This window comes from Panthera pardus, unplaced genomic scaffold (genome assembly GCF_024362965.1).
Source record: "Panthera pardus isolate Hobbes unplaced genomic scaffold, ASM2436296v1 HiC_scaffold_27, whole genome shotgun sequence".
Classification (NCBI taxonomy): Eukaryota; Metazoa; Chordata; class Mammalia; order Carnivora; family Felidae; genus Panthera; species Panthera pardus.
Genome location: NW_026526843.1, coordinates 91,935,684 through 91,948,427, shown reverse-complemented (window position 1 = coordinate 91,948,427; position 12,744 = coordinate 91,935,684). Strand labels below are relative to the sequence as shown.

Sequence of the window (12,744 nt, the reverse complement as noted above, 5' to 3'; positions counted from 1 at the left end):
TGTAATATTTAGGTGTGTATACATTTCCTTTTAAATTGGAGCCATAGTGGCACCTGGGTGGCTCAGTTGGTTAAGCGCCGACTTTGGCTCAGGTCATGATCTCACAGTTTGTGAGTTCACGTCCTGTGTTGGGCTCTGTGCTGACAGTTCCAAGCCTGGAGCCTGCTTGAGATTCTGTGTGTGTCTCTCTCTCTGCCCCTCCTCTGCTTGAGCTCTGTCTCTGTCTCTCCCTCAACAATAAAATTAACATTAAAAAAAATTAAAAAGTAAAATTAGAGCCATAGTGTGTAAGTACTTTTATATCCTGATTTTTTTCACTTCATATTATGAGCCCTCCATCATGTCATCATATACGAGAATCTTAGTATTGTTGAGAATCTTACTAATAAAAATTGTGGACTTTCTAAGCAATTTCCAAGAAATTTGTGAGTTCTTTTTTTTAAATGTTTATTCATTTTTGAGAGAGGGAGAGAGAGAGACAGGGAGGGAGTGAGGGAAAGAGGACATGAGCAGAGGAGGGGCAGAGAGCAAAGGAGACACAGGATACAAAGCAGGCTCCAGGCTCTGAGCTGTCATCCCAGAGCCTGACGTGGGATTGAAACTCACAAACCGCAAGATCACAATCTGAGCCAAAGTTGGATGCTTAACTAACTGAGCCACCCAGGTGTCCTTGAAATTTGTGAATTCTTAATGGAAAGTCTAGGAAACTAGAGAAACAGACCTGTAGGCATTTTGTGAATCAAAGGGAATGGAGGAACATTGTGACTAATCTTTCTTAGTGACATATCGCTTAACTTCAGTGTAAAGGCAAATGGATGGAGGGGTCTAAGATTTTTTGAGCATCTGTTATGTGCCAGATACTGTGCTTTATATACATTTCACATTTTATGTGCTTTTTAATACATGTATGTACATTTTATATACACTCTGTATACAAACATTTGAATATTCACAACAAACCAAGGAAGTGGACATTCATATTCCCATTTTGCAGATGAATAAACTAAAATGCAGGAACTTAGAATACCTTGTCCAGGTTATTATCTCAGAGAGTCAGATTTTAATTCCATTTGTTTCTCAAGCTTCACACTGTCTCTAACAGCAACTCTGAGAGGGTACACCGAGGTTGCCTTTGATTGTGAAGGCTTTGTATTAGCAACGCTTATCCTGTGGGGTATAAACCTTTGGGTAACCACAGTTTTTGAGCCCCTGAAATTACCTCTCTTTGTTAGACATTATACATGTCTATGATACATTAGAATATATTTATACTTTTTCAAAGTAGAGAGTCTGTGGTTCTTGGCTGTCTAAGGTATCCTTCAAAAAGCTTTATGTATTTCTCTTGCAGATAATGGAGCATCCACAAGTCTTGCAGAAACCCTTTGAGGAGACTGTAGTTTTACTTGCCAGGCCCTGCACTGAGAACATTATATTTTCTTGCTCTCTTACCTTTTTGTGTGTCCCTGGAACCCATGGAATACATTTTCTCTGGATACTCACCAGTACCTCTGATACTGTTTGTTTATAAGAGAGTCTCATACAATTTCCATGTCTGCTAACTGTGCTACCAAGTCACTAATATGCGTTCCTGTGTGTAAAATAATAATAACTCTTGCATTCTTACTTCTTCACAGCTGAGCATTTCAAACCGGGCTTTGCATATCTAAAAGTACCTATACTTGTACTGACCCAGTAGCTTCATTCCTATCAAGAGCTCAAAGAATGCATGACCCTTGATTTGCAAACTTCCTGGTCACCACACTCTTATACACCTAATAGATTAGGAAGTGACATATGGTAAATTAGAGAAGGGTACAAATTCTTCACTACAATTCCATTCCATTGGGATTGAATTCACTTCCCTTAATCTGGGATGACTTTAGTAATTTGGTTGACAGATAAAACATGGTAGAAGTACTGTTCTGGGACTTCCGAGGGTAAGATTTAAGACGTCTTGCAGCTTCTGCTTTGGCCTTTAGAATGCTTGGTCTAGGGAAAGACAGCTGCTATGTAAAAAGTCTGACTACCCTGAGACCACCATAAGGGAGAAATCACACATGGGTGTTGGGGTCAGTAGCCCCAGGGGGGCTCCCAGCCAGCTGTTGACATCAAGTACCAGATATGTGAGTGTGTTGTCCTTAACATCCTACCTAGTCCAGCCTTCAGATCACTTTGGCCCCAGCTGCCATCTGACAGCAGCAGCATCAGAAACACAAAAATGAAAGCCTCCCAGTTAAGCCCAGTCAATCCAAAAAACTGTAAAAAGTAGCGATACGTTGTCTGAAGTCACTAAATTTGGGGATAGTTTGTTACTGAGCAACAGGTAACTGAAACATGAAGGAATGAGTGCACCTGTTGTATTTGGAGCTAATAAGCTCCACTTATATAGAAGGTTTCCGAGGAAATTCCAGTAATGTTCTTCCTACATTTTGTATGGTGGATCCTTCTCTTGTCGTCACATTCTCCCTGCTATTTTTTTTTAAATTAAGCGAACTTTTCTGTTCATTTTGCATACATCTGTTGTAAAGACGGCAATGTTTTATGACATTCGGTAACAGAATTATTGGAAGAGGGCTGTCTGATTAAATAGAACCTACTGCAGTCTAAGAAGATGGCATCCATAATAAAGAGGCCACCATCATGTCCTTTACAGTGGCTTCAGGGGTAAATTCCACTCTAAGCCCATTAGTATCGCACTGATTCCCACTGAGTTGGAATATTGTCCAATTTTTCCATCCCAAGCATCTGCCCAGAATATAGTTTCTTTTTCCCAATTTCATTTTGACATAGAGCATCACCCCAGGCTGACTGAATGTTCTCCCCTGAGATAAGATGGTATATATTCCAATTTTTATTGTAGGCATTGCTTCTAAGATGTTTTATTTTTTATCTCATCCGTTAGACGTCCAAAATAAGTCTTACGGCTAAAATCATGGTGTTGGCAGGACTTCCTTCTGGAGGCTCCAGAGGAGAATCCATTTCCTTGTCTTTTCCAGCTTGTAGGGGCTACCTGCATTACTTGGCTCATGGCCCCTTCATCTTCAAAGCCCATTTCTCCAACCTCTACTGCTATCATCACACCTTCTTTCCTGACTTTAACTCTGCTACCTCCCCCTGCTAAGGACCCTTGTGATTACATTGGGCCCATCTGGATGATCCAGGACAATCTTCCCTTCTTAAGATCCTTAGTCACATCCATAAAGGTTCTCATGACTAGTACATGAGCGTCTTTGGGGCTGTTATTCAACCTGTCAAAGGTACCTAAGCTAGATTAGGAGTCAGGCATTTAAGCAGATGCCTGTGGATACTTAGGAATTAGGTGAAGAGGTAAGGATAGGGTATTCCAGGCACAGAGGCTTTTAAGTAGAAATATCTGGAGGTGAAGAGGCCACAGCTGTTTTAGAGGAATCAAGTGCTGAATGTAGTTAGATGGTAAATACATGAGAGAGGGGTAGGCAAGAGCCAGATAATAAAGGGTTTTTAAAACCATATTAAACAATTTGAACTTCTAAGAGCAAAGGGAAAACACTGAAGGATTTTAAGCACGGGAGCAACACTGGTCAAATTTGTGTTTTGGAGGAATCTGATGTAGGAGAGCAAGATGGAAGCAGGAAACTAATACTGAAAAGCCAGGGTGGTATCACCCAATGTGCAATAAAATTCATTATTGACCATCAAAACCAGCGCATCTACCCAGCTTCCCTGTTGCTGGCAATGTCACCTGTACTCTTTTAAGATAAAATTCTTAAAATTATTTTTGGCTTCTCTTTTTTTCCTTCTAACCCCACTCAGCCACCACACCTTCCTGCTTCTTGAATGTTTTAAATATATAAAACATATGACTGTATGAATGTGTCTCAAATAATAAACAATATGGAAATAAATTTCATTTTTTCTCTAACCCCTGACAACCTAGCTACCATCCCTATAGGCAACATGATTCGTAGGTCTGTATGTATTATTCTATGCCTTTTCCTATGTCTTTGTGTATATTATAAATATGCATATATCAATGTCATTGCATTAGACACATATGCATTTGAAATCATAAATATAATCCCTATTTTGACTAGCAATGTAGTTTAGATATTCCCATGTTGGTACATATTTTAAAATATTTTCCTTTAATATGGAACCGCAGTATTGCTGTAACATGAGGCTATTTCAGAATTTTCACTGTGGATAATCAGGCTACAATGAATAGCTATTCATTATCCTCACATATACACACAGTTATTAATTTTTCTGTAAGATAGATTCTTGGGGTGCCTGGGTGACTCAGTTAAGCATCAGACTCTTGATTTCAGCTCAGGTCATGATCTCACAGTCTTAAGATCAAGCCCTGCATCAGCCCCCATGCTGGGCATGGAGCCTGCTTCAGATTCTCTCTCTCCCTCTCTGTCTGCCCCTCCCCTGCTCACATGTGCGCATGCATGTGCTTGTTCACTGTCAAAAAAAAAAAAAAAAAAAAAGATGGATTCTTAAAAGTGGTCAAAAAATGCATGTCTTAATTTTTATTTTTTAAATTTTATTTATTTTTGTATGTCTTAATTTTTAAAACTTCATTGAGGTATGAATGACATACAAAAAACTGTACATAGTTCATGTACACAATTTAATGAGTTTGGAGATGAGCATACACCCATGCAGTTATCACCACAATCAGTGCCATACACATATCCATCACTTCCAAAAGTGTTCTCCCATCCTATGTATATATATATATGAATGAAGGGTAAGGCACTTAGCAATTTTTTTCAGTGTATAACAATGTTGTAAACTGGAGGCATTATGCTCTACAGTGGATCTCTGGGGATTACTCATCTAGAATAACTGAAACTTTCTACCCTTTGACCAATTTTGAAAGATTTAACTCATCCTCTAAGAAGGGTGACAAGAGATGTAAAGCCTCTGAGATTTTACCCTCCTTTCAAGCTACCAAGTAGGACTGTCATAGTTTTATGGATGGTGATTAAAGACCTCCCACTCCGGGGTCAGATGCCGTGGACTTGATTACTCAGAGCACGGAAAGTCTCATGAGCTTCGTGTTGGCATCGGTTGCCCTTGTCCTCGAGTGCCCAGGTGAAAATAGTGCATGCAGTGGACTTGTGTAACAGCTGAGGAACCCTGAACTTAGGGAACCCAAATTTTTTACAGTGAGCTTCCAGCAAATCTGCCCTCTGCCCTGGAGAGAGACTTTTGCTTTGTCGAACAGATCGTAAGCAAATCTGTCCTCGGCTCCAGAGACAGACACAGTGTCTTTCCTGGCTGGTCACCAAACAAACATCCTTGGAAGGACTCCCCAGAACAGAAGGGCAGCTAGTGCCTCTCCTCCCAAGACATGGTAGATATGGAAGAGAGCCACGGAGATTTCTCTCTCAGCTAGGGATTGAACGGATTTCTCCTTCCATCGGTGGGGCCTAAGCCTGCCCATTTCCACCCACTCTCATTAAACAATTGGATGATACACATTTTTGTATTTTACATTTTTATAACCTAATGGGAAAGCTAAAATGTTTTCTCCTTGTTATAATTTGCATTTATATAACTAGTGAGCTAACTGAGCCTCTTTCCATGTTTCTGTGATTCGTTTCTGAATTGCCAATACTGTGAGTTGCCTATTCTTATGTGCACCTTATTTTATTGGTTCATTTTCTTGTATTTATCTCTTTAAATTTTTTTTAATCTTTATTTTTGAGAGAGAGAGAGACAGAGCACAAGTGGGGGTGGGACAGAGAGAGAGGGAGACACAGAATCCAAAGCAGGCTCCAGGTTCTGAGCTGTCAGCACAGAGCCCGACGCGGGGCTCGAAGTCACAACCTGGGAGATCATGACCTGAGCCAAAGTCAGATCCTTAACCGTCTGAGCCACCCAGGTGCCCCTTGTATTTATCTCTTTATATTTTCTAGATATGAATCCTTTTCCTGCATTATATGGAACCATCACTTGTTTTCACTTTATTTGCAGTGGCTTCCTTTGTACACTTATTTTAAGTTTATATATGATCTATTCTCTGAAACTTTTTGGGGGGACAGTATAGAATTTTATATAGGTCTTGGTAGTTAAAAAGCATGTAGAGGAACTATCAAATAAGATTTAAGTCTATCTTCTCATTTTTCTTTAAAATATTTCTCTTTTGAATTTATTTAGATTTTCTCCTTGCTGATTTCTCTTAGGATAGAAATAGTCTTCTAAAAGAAGTAGGATAAAAAGTCTTTGCTTTAGAAATACCAAAATACGTGATGCTGAGATAAGAACCAGTTAATGTCAGATATCTTTTTTCCAAACTGAGGGTTCTGTGAAAGTTCACAATTAACATTAGAATATTAAAGACTCTGAGAAGTTCTGTAGGAGAAAAATAATTTGATTTAACTCAATATGGAAAAATTTTCGTTGGACTGAAGAACTTTTAAAAAAATTCCATAGAATATCTCATGACATCTTAGGGGATGCTATTGCTTCCATGGAGGCATTGAGAGGCAGTCACATGTCACATTAGAAGCAGGGTCCCTGAAACCACAGGGCTCTGAATTACTACCTGAGCATGTTAATTAACTTCTCTAGGCCTCAGCTTTCTCATCTATAAAATGGGGGTATTAGGATTTATTTTGCAGGGGAGTTATAAGGATTAGTTGAGTTCTATAAGTGTTAGCTATTACTGTGTAACATTCTGAGGATGCCACTCTTGGAGCATCACTATAAAGCTGGTAATATTTTCAGTTGGCCTCCCTAATAATGTTCAGAGAATCAATACATTGTGAAATTTAAAAAAATTCAATTATATTCCCATTGAATGTTGCACACAGTTGTCTATGTAAGAATAAACTGCTGTACTGAAAATAATGCTTATAATTTCACACTATCTGCCTTTGAGTCTATCATAGTGAAAGAACTATTTATTTCACTCCCCACGGCGTGTTTATCTCCATGGTCATTCTCACCATTTGACAGTCATGTGGATTCTTGCCTGCTTGTCTATTTGAAAGACACTCCCAAGTGAATTTTGCAAATGCTGTTTCGCCTGTATCCTGAGCATTTCTAAGTCTGCCAGAAATCTTCCTAACCGTTGTGCTGTCACACAGTGACAGAAAAACAGGAAATTGATTTTATTTTTATTAATTTCATCCTAAGGGCACTGCCAGAAGTAGTTCACTTCTAAAGCTGCATTTCAAGTACTCCTTAATAAGATATGTTTAGGTCTTTCCTTTGACAAAAATATCAACCTGCATGATTTTTAAGTGTGTTACTCAAAAAATATGCTTTTTAAAAAAATACATACGTATCTTGGTGACGCTGTGAGAATTTTTTATTATTGCGTCTTTTGTGGTGCTCAGCAGTTAATGATCTGTCCCAATCTGTCTATGCTGAAAGGCAGCAGAATGACTTAGGAACAATTCTGCCATCTTTTTGAACAGTTTTGCAGTTTGTCAAGGCTGCTAGCCAAAGAGGGGAAAATCTACATCTAAAATGTTGACGTAGAGAGATATGTTAAAGTGAAAGTATTGAAGAATTAAATAAAAATGGATTTCTTCTCCAAATCTGACTAGTGTTTTCACAGCACATTTAACGAAAAGAAAGAGGATCGACTCTAGATAAAATGCTCTTAGGGTTATTTTTACTTCTTTTTTCTTACCTAAGTAAAGGGTGTAGAGGGTACAAGATTCTCCAGGAGGGTCTTTGAACTAGCTAAAAAGAGGCATCAAGAAATTGTACAAATTTAGGTGAATTCATCCCACGCCAACTGCTCGTCCTCCAAAGGCTCGTACATTTTTTTTTTTTTTTTGGTTGGTGTACAGAGAACAGATTAAACGTAGGTTCAGACTAAACACAGAGGGTTCCATTGGCAGGACCAGGACATCCACTCCTTAAAAAGGAGAGCTCTATGGGAAGCCAGTCCACAATCAGAAGTGTCCAGGAAGAAGTGAAATTCAAGCAAGAGGATATTTCCCTTTGGTTGTATGATTTGAGTGGGTGTCTGTGTGTGTGTGTGTGTGTGTGTGTGTGTGTGTGTGTGTGTGTGTGTGCGCACGCGTGTGCGTGTGTTTATTGAAATTCTAGTTAACATACAGTGTGATATTAGTTTCAGGTGCACAATGTAGTGACTCAACACTTCAATACATCACCCTATGCTCATCACCACAAGCGCACTCCTTGATCCTCATCGTCTATTTAACCCATGACCCCACCCACCTCTTCCTCTGGTAACCATCAGTTCTATAGTTGAGTGATTAATGTCATGAAATTTGCCACACTGACGCCCCATCCTGCAACATGGAGCATGCGCTGCAGGGAGTAAATGGGTTATTTTCATTTTGAGGCCCGAGTGATTCTCCTGTGCTCAGAACCTGGATGGGCATCGTCGGCCTCTAGCTCCTTAGATCTCCTTTGTCTATGCCCAGGCTCACTTTCTCCTCTGCCCCATATTTCTCCAGGACTGTCACCAGTTAGATTCCATCCTATTAAATGCACAGTCCAGTCCTGCCGCCTGGAGGACACACACTGATTTTCTTAGTAAAGTTTTGGCTACTTCTTATCTATCTCTTTGGCCACTCATTTATAAATCAGCTCTGTCAGTCCTGGTACAAATGAGAAAAAATCCAATTAGGGCTAATTTTGTTAATTAAAATCTTACAGGGAAATTTTATTTCTTTTATATCCTTGTCTGATTTCCCATCTTCTGTGTCACCTTCAGATGCTCCGCCATGGTGTCACTGCCCTCCCTCTTTTTATTCTCTTCACTGGGCAGAGCCATGGACCTTTAGAGGGCAGGTCTGCATTTGCAACCCGAGGCAAGGATAACCATAAGCTTCAGATCAAACATTTTTGTGGCTCCCAACCCCTTGGATAATCTCTAAATACAATTCTATGGAACATTCACATATGACTTTCTAAATCTGACATTTCGAATATAAATATGTCCTAAGTGAACCAGGCTATAATTATAGCATATTCATTCATTGAGTTACCAAGTGGTTTTTCCATTTCAGTGTGAAACCAGATGAACCACACAAGGGGTGGAAAAACCAGTTCCGCTCTTTATCTGAGGAGACCACAGTGGACGGTGATGCAAAAACCAAACCATTAACCTTTCTGAAGAGCCCTTTTTGCTCTAACCTTGTGGCTTTCTGTTCTTATCAGCCTTGGCGCTCTCTGATCCCTGCTGCCTCTAGGACTTTGGAGATGGGAGAAAAGGCCTGGAGTCAATCTGCAAAGTCTGTGCTGACCAGGGCAGTTTTCTCGGAGGGGGCTAGCTCTTGACCTATAGGAAGAGGTTCTGTTCTGAGTCATTTCAGCAAAGTTATGGTTTGGTGTATACTGTATAAAACAGACACCTAGGGACTTTGAAAAGTTAGGCTCTGGACAAGATCCTGTCCTTTCATATCACCTGAGATTTTGATGTCGGCCTAAACTTAGGGCAACTGGGAGGCCCCAAAGCAGCCTTTGAGTAGGTATCTAATTATGCTTGGAAACTGGCTATAACCAAGCAAGCCAAGCGTAACTTGCACGTAGACTGTAGTCGGTAGACCTGGGAAGGAAGCTGAGGGACAAGGTCATGGGATGAGGCCACATCACAAAACCAGATAGATCACTCTAAGAGTCCTCATTCGTAAGGGGATGTACAGAGAGAATCCAGGTACCAAGCCAATGAAAGAATGTGCTCAAGAATTAGGGTGAGGAACGCAGCCTGGCGTGCTTCTTATGTTGACGTGGGGTAGTTTTGTAACATCTGTTTCACAGTATGTAATACACACCTGGAATAATTCACAAATCTGTACATCATGAGATATAAACACTCATCTTGAGAATAAAACATTATCCAATATGGTTGAAGTTCCTGTGTTCTCTTTGATTGGATCTCTGAATTCCCCATGAAATCCCTTATATTTATACTACAACTGTATATATTCCTAAATTAGATATAATGTTGTAACAAATTGTTTCCTTCACACATATGGCATCATTCTGCATGAATTCTTCTGTAACTTGATTTTTTTTCCATTCGGTGCTGTGTTTGTGAGAAACATTCCAGTTGATACACATAACACCGATTTATATTTGTCTTGACAGCAGTGCTCTTTGCACAGTGGTCCTAGTTGGGGGAAGAAGGGAAGGAATAGGAGGGAACCATTTAATGGACAGTCCAGTCTGTGCACTTAGTGTCCCCCAATCGTGACCCCGTTCACCCATGGGTCAGCCACAAGGGTGGTAACAGCACTGGCTGGCAAAGGAAATTAATTATAATGGAAGAAACTGAATTTGCACAAAGAACCTGGAATCAAGGAAATATAAATTATATTTCATGGTAATAAAACACATGGTAATTATTTAATGGTTGCATGTTGATTTTTTTTTTTTTTTGAGTAAAGTAGATCACTGTTTCAAAACTTAGACACTATGCGCTATGGGAACATGGCCTAATTAATTCTAAATAATTTTTCTCTCCTTTGCTTTCTCTTTCTTCCCTGTGTGTTCTGTATTCTACCCCAGGTCATCTGATTCCTGCTTTTTAGCATTCTGAAGGACTGACCTTCTTGGAATGTAATCCCAGTGGCGTCTCTTTTCTGTGTAGCCCACTCTGCCATCAAACAGCCGAGTGACTCCGGGTTGATCAGGGGCGCCTCAAGAATCGCGGATATCACTTCACCTGGAAGATTCACCCACTGCTACTCAGAGCTGTTTCTGAAATACCATGTCTAAGAACTCGGAGTTTATCAATCTGTCATTTTTGTTAGATCATGAGAAGGAAATGATCCTGGGAGTCCTAAAGAGAGATGAATATTTGAAAAAAGTGGAGGACAAGAGAATAAGGTAATATTCTTTTCTCTTTTCTGCCCTTCCCAACTGCTGTCTGTTGGAAGCAAGCTAGATTAGAAATTGGGCAACTGCGACCCTACTGGAGACAAATGTTGGTCAGTGCCTTCGTGGGTTCCCAGCAGTAACCCACATATTAGAAAACATCTTTGATATTTTATCACTTAGCTGGATTGAAGGATGTAATTGAGCAAATAATATAGTGTTTTTTTCAAAAAAATTTCATGTTTATTTATTTATTTTTTGAGAGAGAGAGAAACACAGAGCACGAGCGGCAGTGGGGAGGGCAGCGAGAGGGGAAGACACAGAATCTGAAGCAGGCTCCAGGCTCTGAGCAGTCAGCACAGAGCCTGATGCTGGGCTTGAACTCACGAACCATGGGACCATGACCTGAGCTGAAGTCAGATGCTTAACCGACTGAGCCACCTAGGTGCCCCAGGGATAATACAGTGTTGATGAGAATGCCCATTCACTAATACCATCATAAGTAGTAGTTAAGTGGAAGGACTGCCAAGGCTTGAATTCCAGCGCCTGGATGTATTAGTTGTGTGACCTTGAGCAAGTTACTCAATTTTTCTGTGCCTTGGTTTCCTCATCCATAAAAGAAAGATAATAAAAGTGCCCACCTCAGAGCATCATTGCAAGGATTAAGGAAGATAATACATGTACAGTGCCTGGTACCTAAATTCACAATTATTTATTTATAATGCCTTTCTCAGGTCAGTCTTTCTGGGAATTTGTTCCCACCATAGCTGAGAAAAGAAGAAGAGGATCTGGAGAGTGAAAAATTCTCATTTTACCCCAGAAGTCGCCTGAATTTTTAAGAATAAGTCTCTAGGGGTGCCTAGATGGCTCTGTCACTTGAGCGTCTGACTCTTGATTTTGACTTAGGTCATGACCCTAGGGTTGTGGGATCGAGCCCCCCATCAGGCTCTGCCCACCCTGAGCATGGACACAGCTTAAGATTTTCTTTCTCTGTCCCTCTGCCCCTCTGCCCCTCTCCCCTGCTCGCATGCTCTCTTTCTCCCTCTCAAATAAAATTTAAAAAATAATACATCTCTGTATGAGTAACATGGAGAAATATGGGCACAGTTGAGTTTCACATCAATTGTAGGCAAGGTTGATATTTAGCTGGATCCCCAAGCATGACCTTCCCTATGTTTCAGCTAGCATCCATTCTGATTGGTTTCATCTTCTGTTCTCAATGGTCACAGCCTTGTTCTGATTGGTTGTCACATACATTAGGATTGGTTGCAGCCTGTACTGTGCTGCTTGTGAAACATATTTAGATATTACATCTCATCCTGATGAGAGGAGCAGAAATAAACACAGTTCCCTTCTCAATGACCACCTACTGTGCAACATATAGATTTTGTGTTTTATGTGTCTCTCCAGACTGCAGTTATTCTGACCACAATGCTGTGAAACTAGATGTCAACCACAAGAAAAAATCTGGAAAGACCACAAAAACTTAAGTTTATTCTCCTTTTTTTTACTCAGGAGAAAACTTGTCATAAGATTATCTTTATATATTGCAAAAGTATTCAATGTGCCTAAAGGAACCAGGATCCTAGAATTGGAAATACATTGAAATATTCTTGATTGATGCTTACTTCATAGTTAAGAGCCCAGAATTTTTATTTTCATCATTAATAGGATTCAACCAATCTTAAAGAAATAAAGGCTTTCATGAAAATTATTGCAATTTTTCTATGCCTAGAATTCAGGTTAGTGCAGTTAATGATTTTTAAAGAAATCAGAAATTATGTTTCTGGCATTTGTATTCCAGTCACGAAAACTGACTAAATTTTCTATTCTGCAAAAAGTTAAATTGTTCACGGGAGGTGAGGTACTAGCTAGTAACTGATAACATGCTGTGGGGAATTAAAAATCACTCTATTCAGGAAAACACAAAATATTTTTTTTCTTTCT

At 39.8% G+C, this 12,744-nt stretch overlaps 1 protein-coding gene across 8 annotated transcripts in view; it reads left to right on the top strand.

Annotated features, from left to right (window-relative positions):
• SYTL5 (synaptotagmin like 5) overlaps nucleotides 1–12,744 on the top strand; it is a 270,623-nt gene that overhangs the window by 147,335 nt on the left and 110,544 nt on the right. For all 8 annotated transcript variants that reach the window (XR_002071899.2, XM_053891719.1, XM_019417276.2 and 5 more), the window contains exon 2: nucleotides 10,489–10,809. Coding sequence is in view for 7 of the 8 variants with exons in the window: in XM_053891719.1 (XP_053747694.1) it covers nucleotides 10,691–10,809 (119 nt within the window). In the remaining variant the exon portion in view is untranslated. The remainder of the gene's footprint in view (nucleotides 1–10,488; nucleotides 10,810–12,744) is intronic.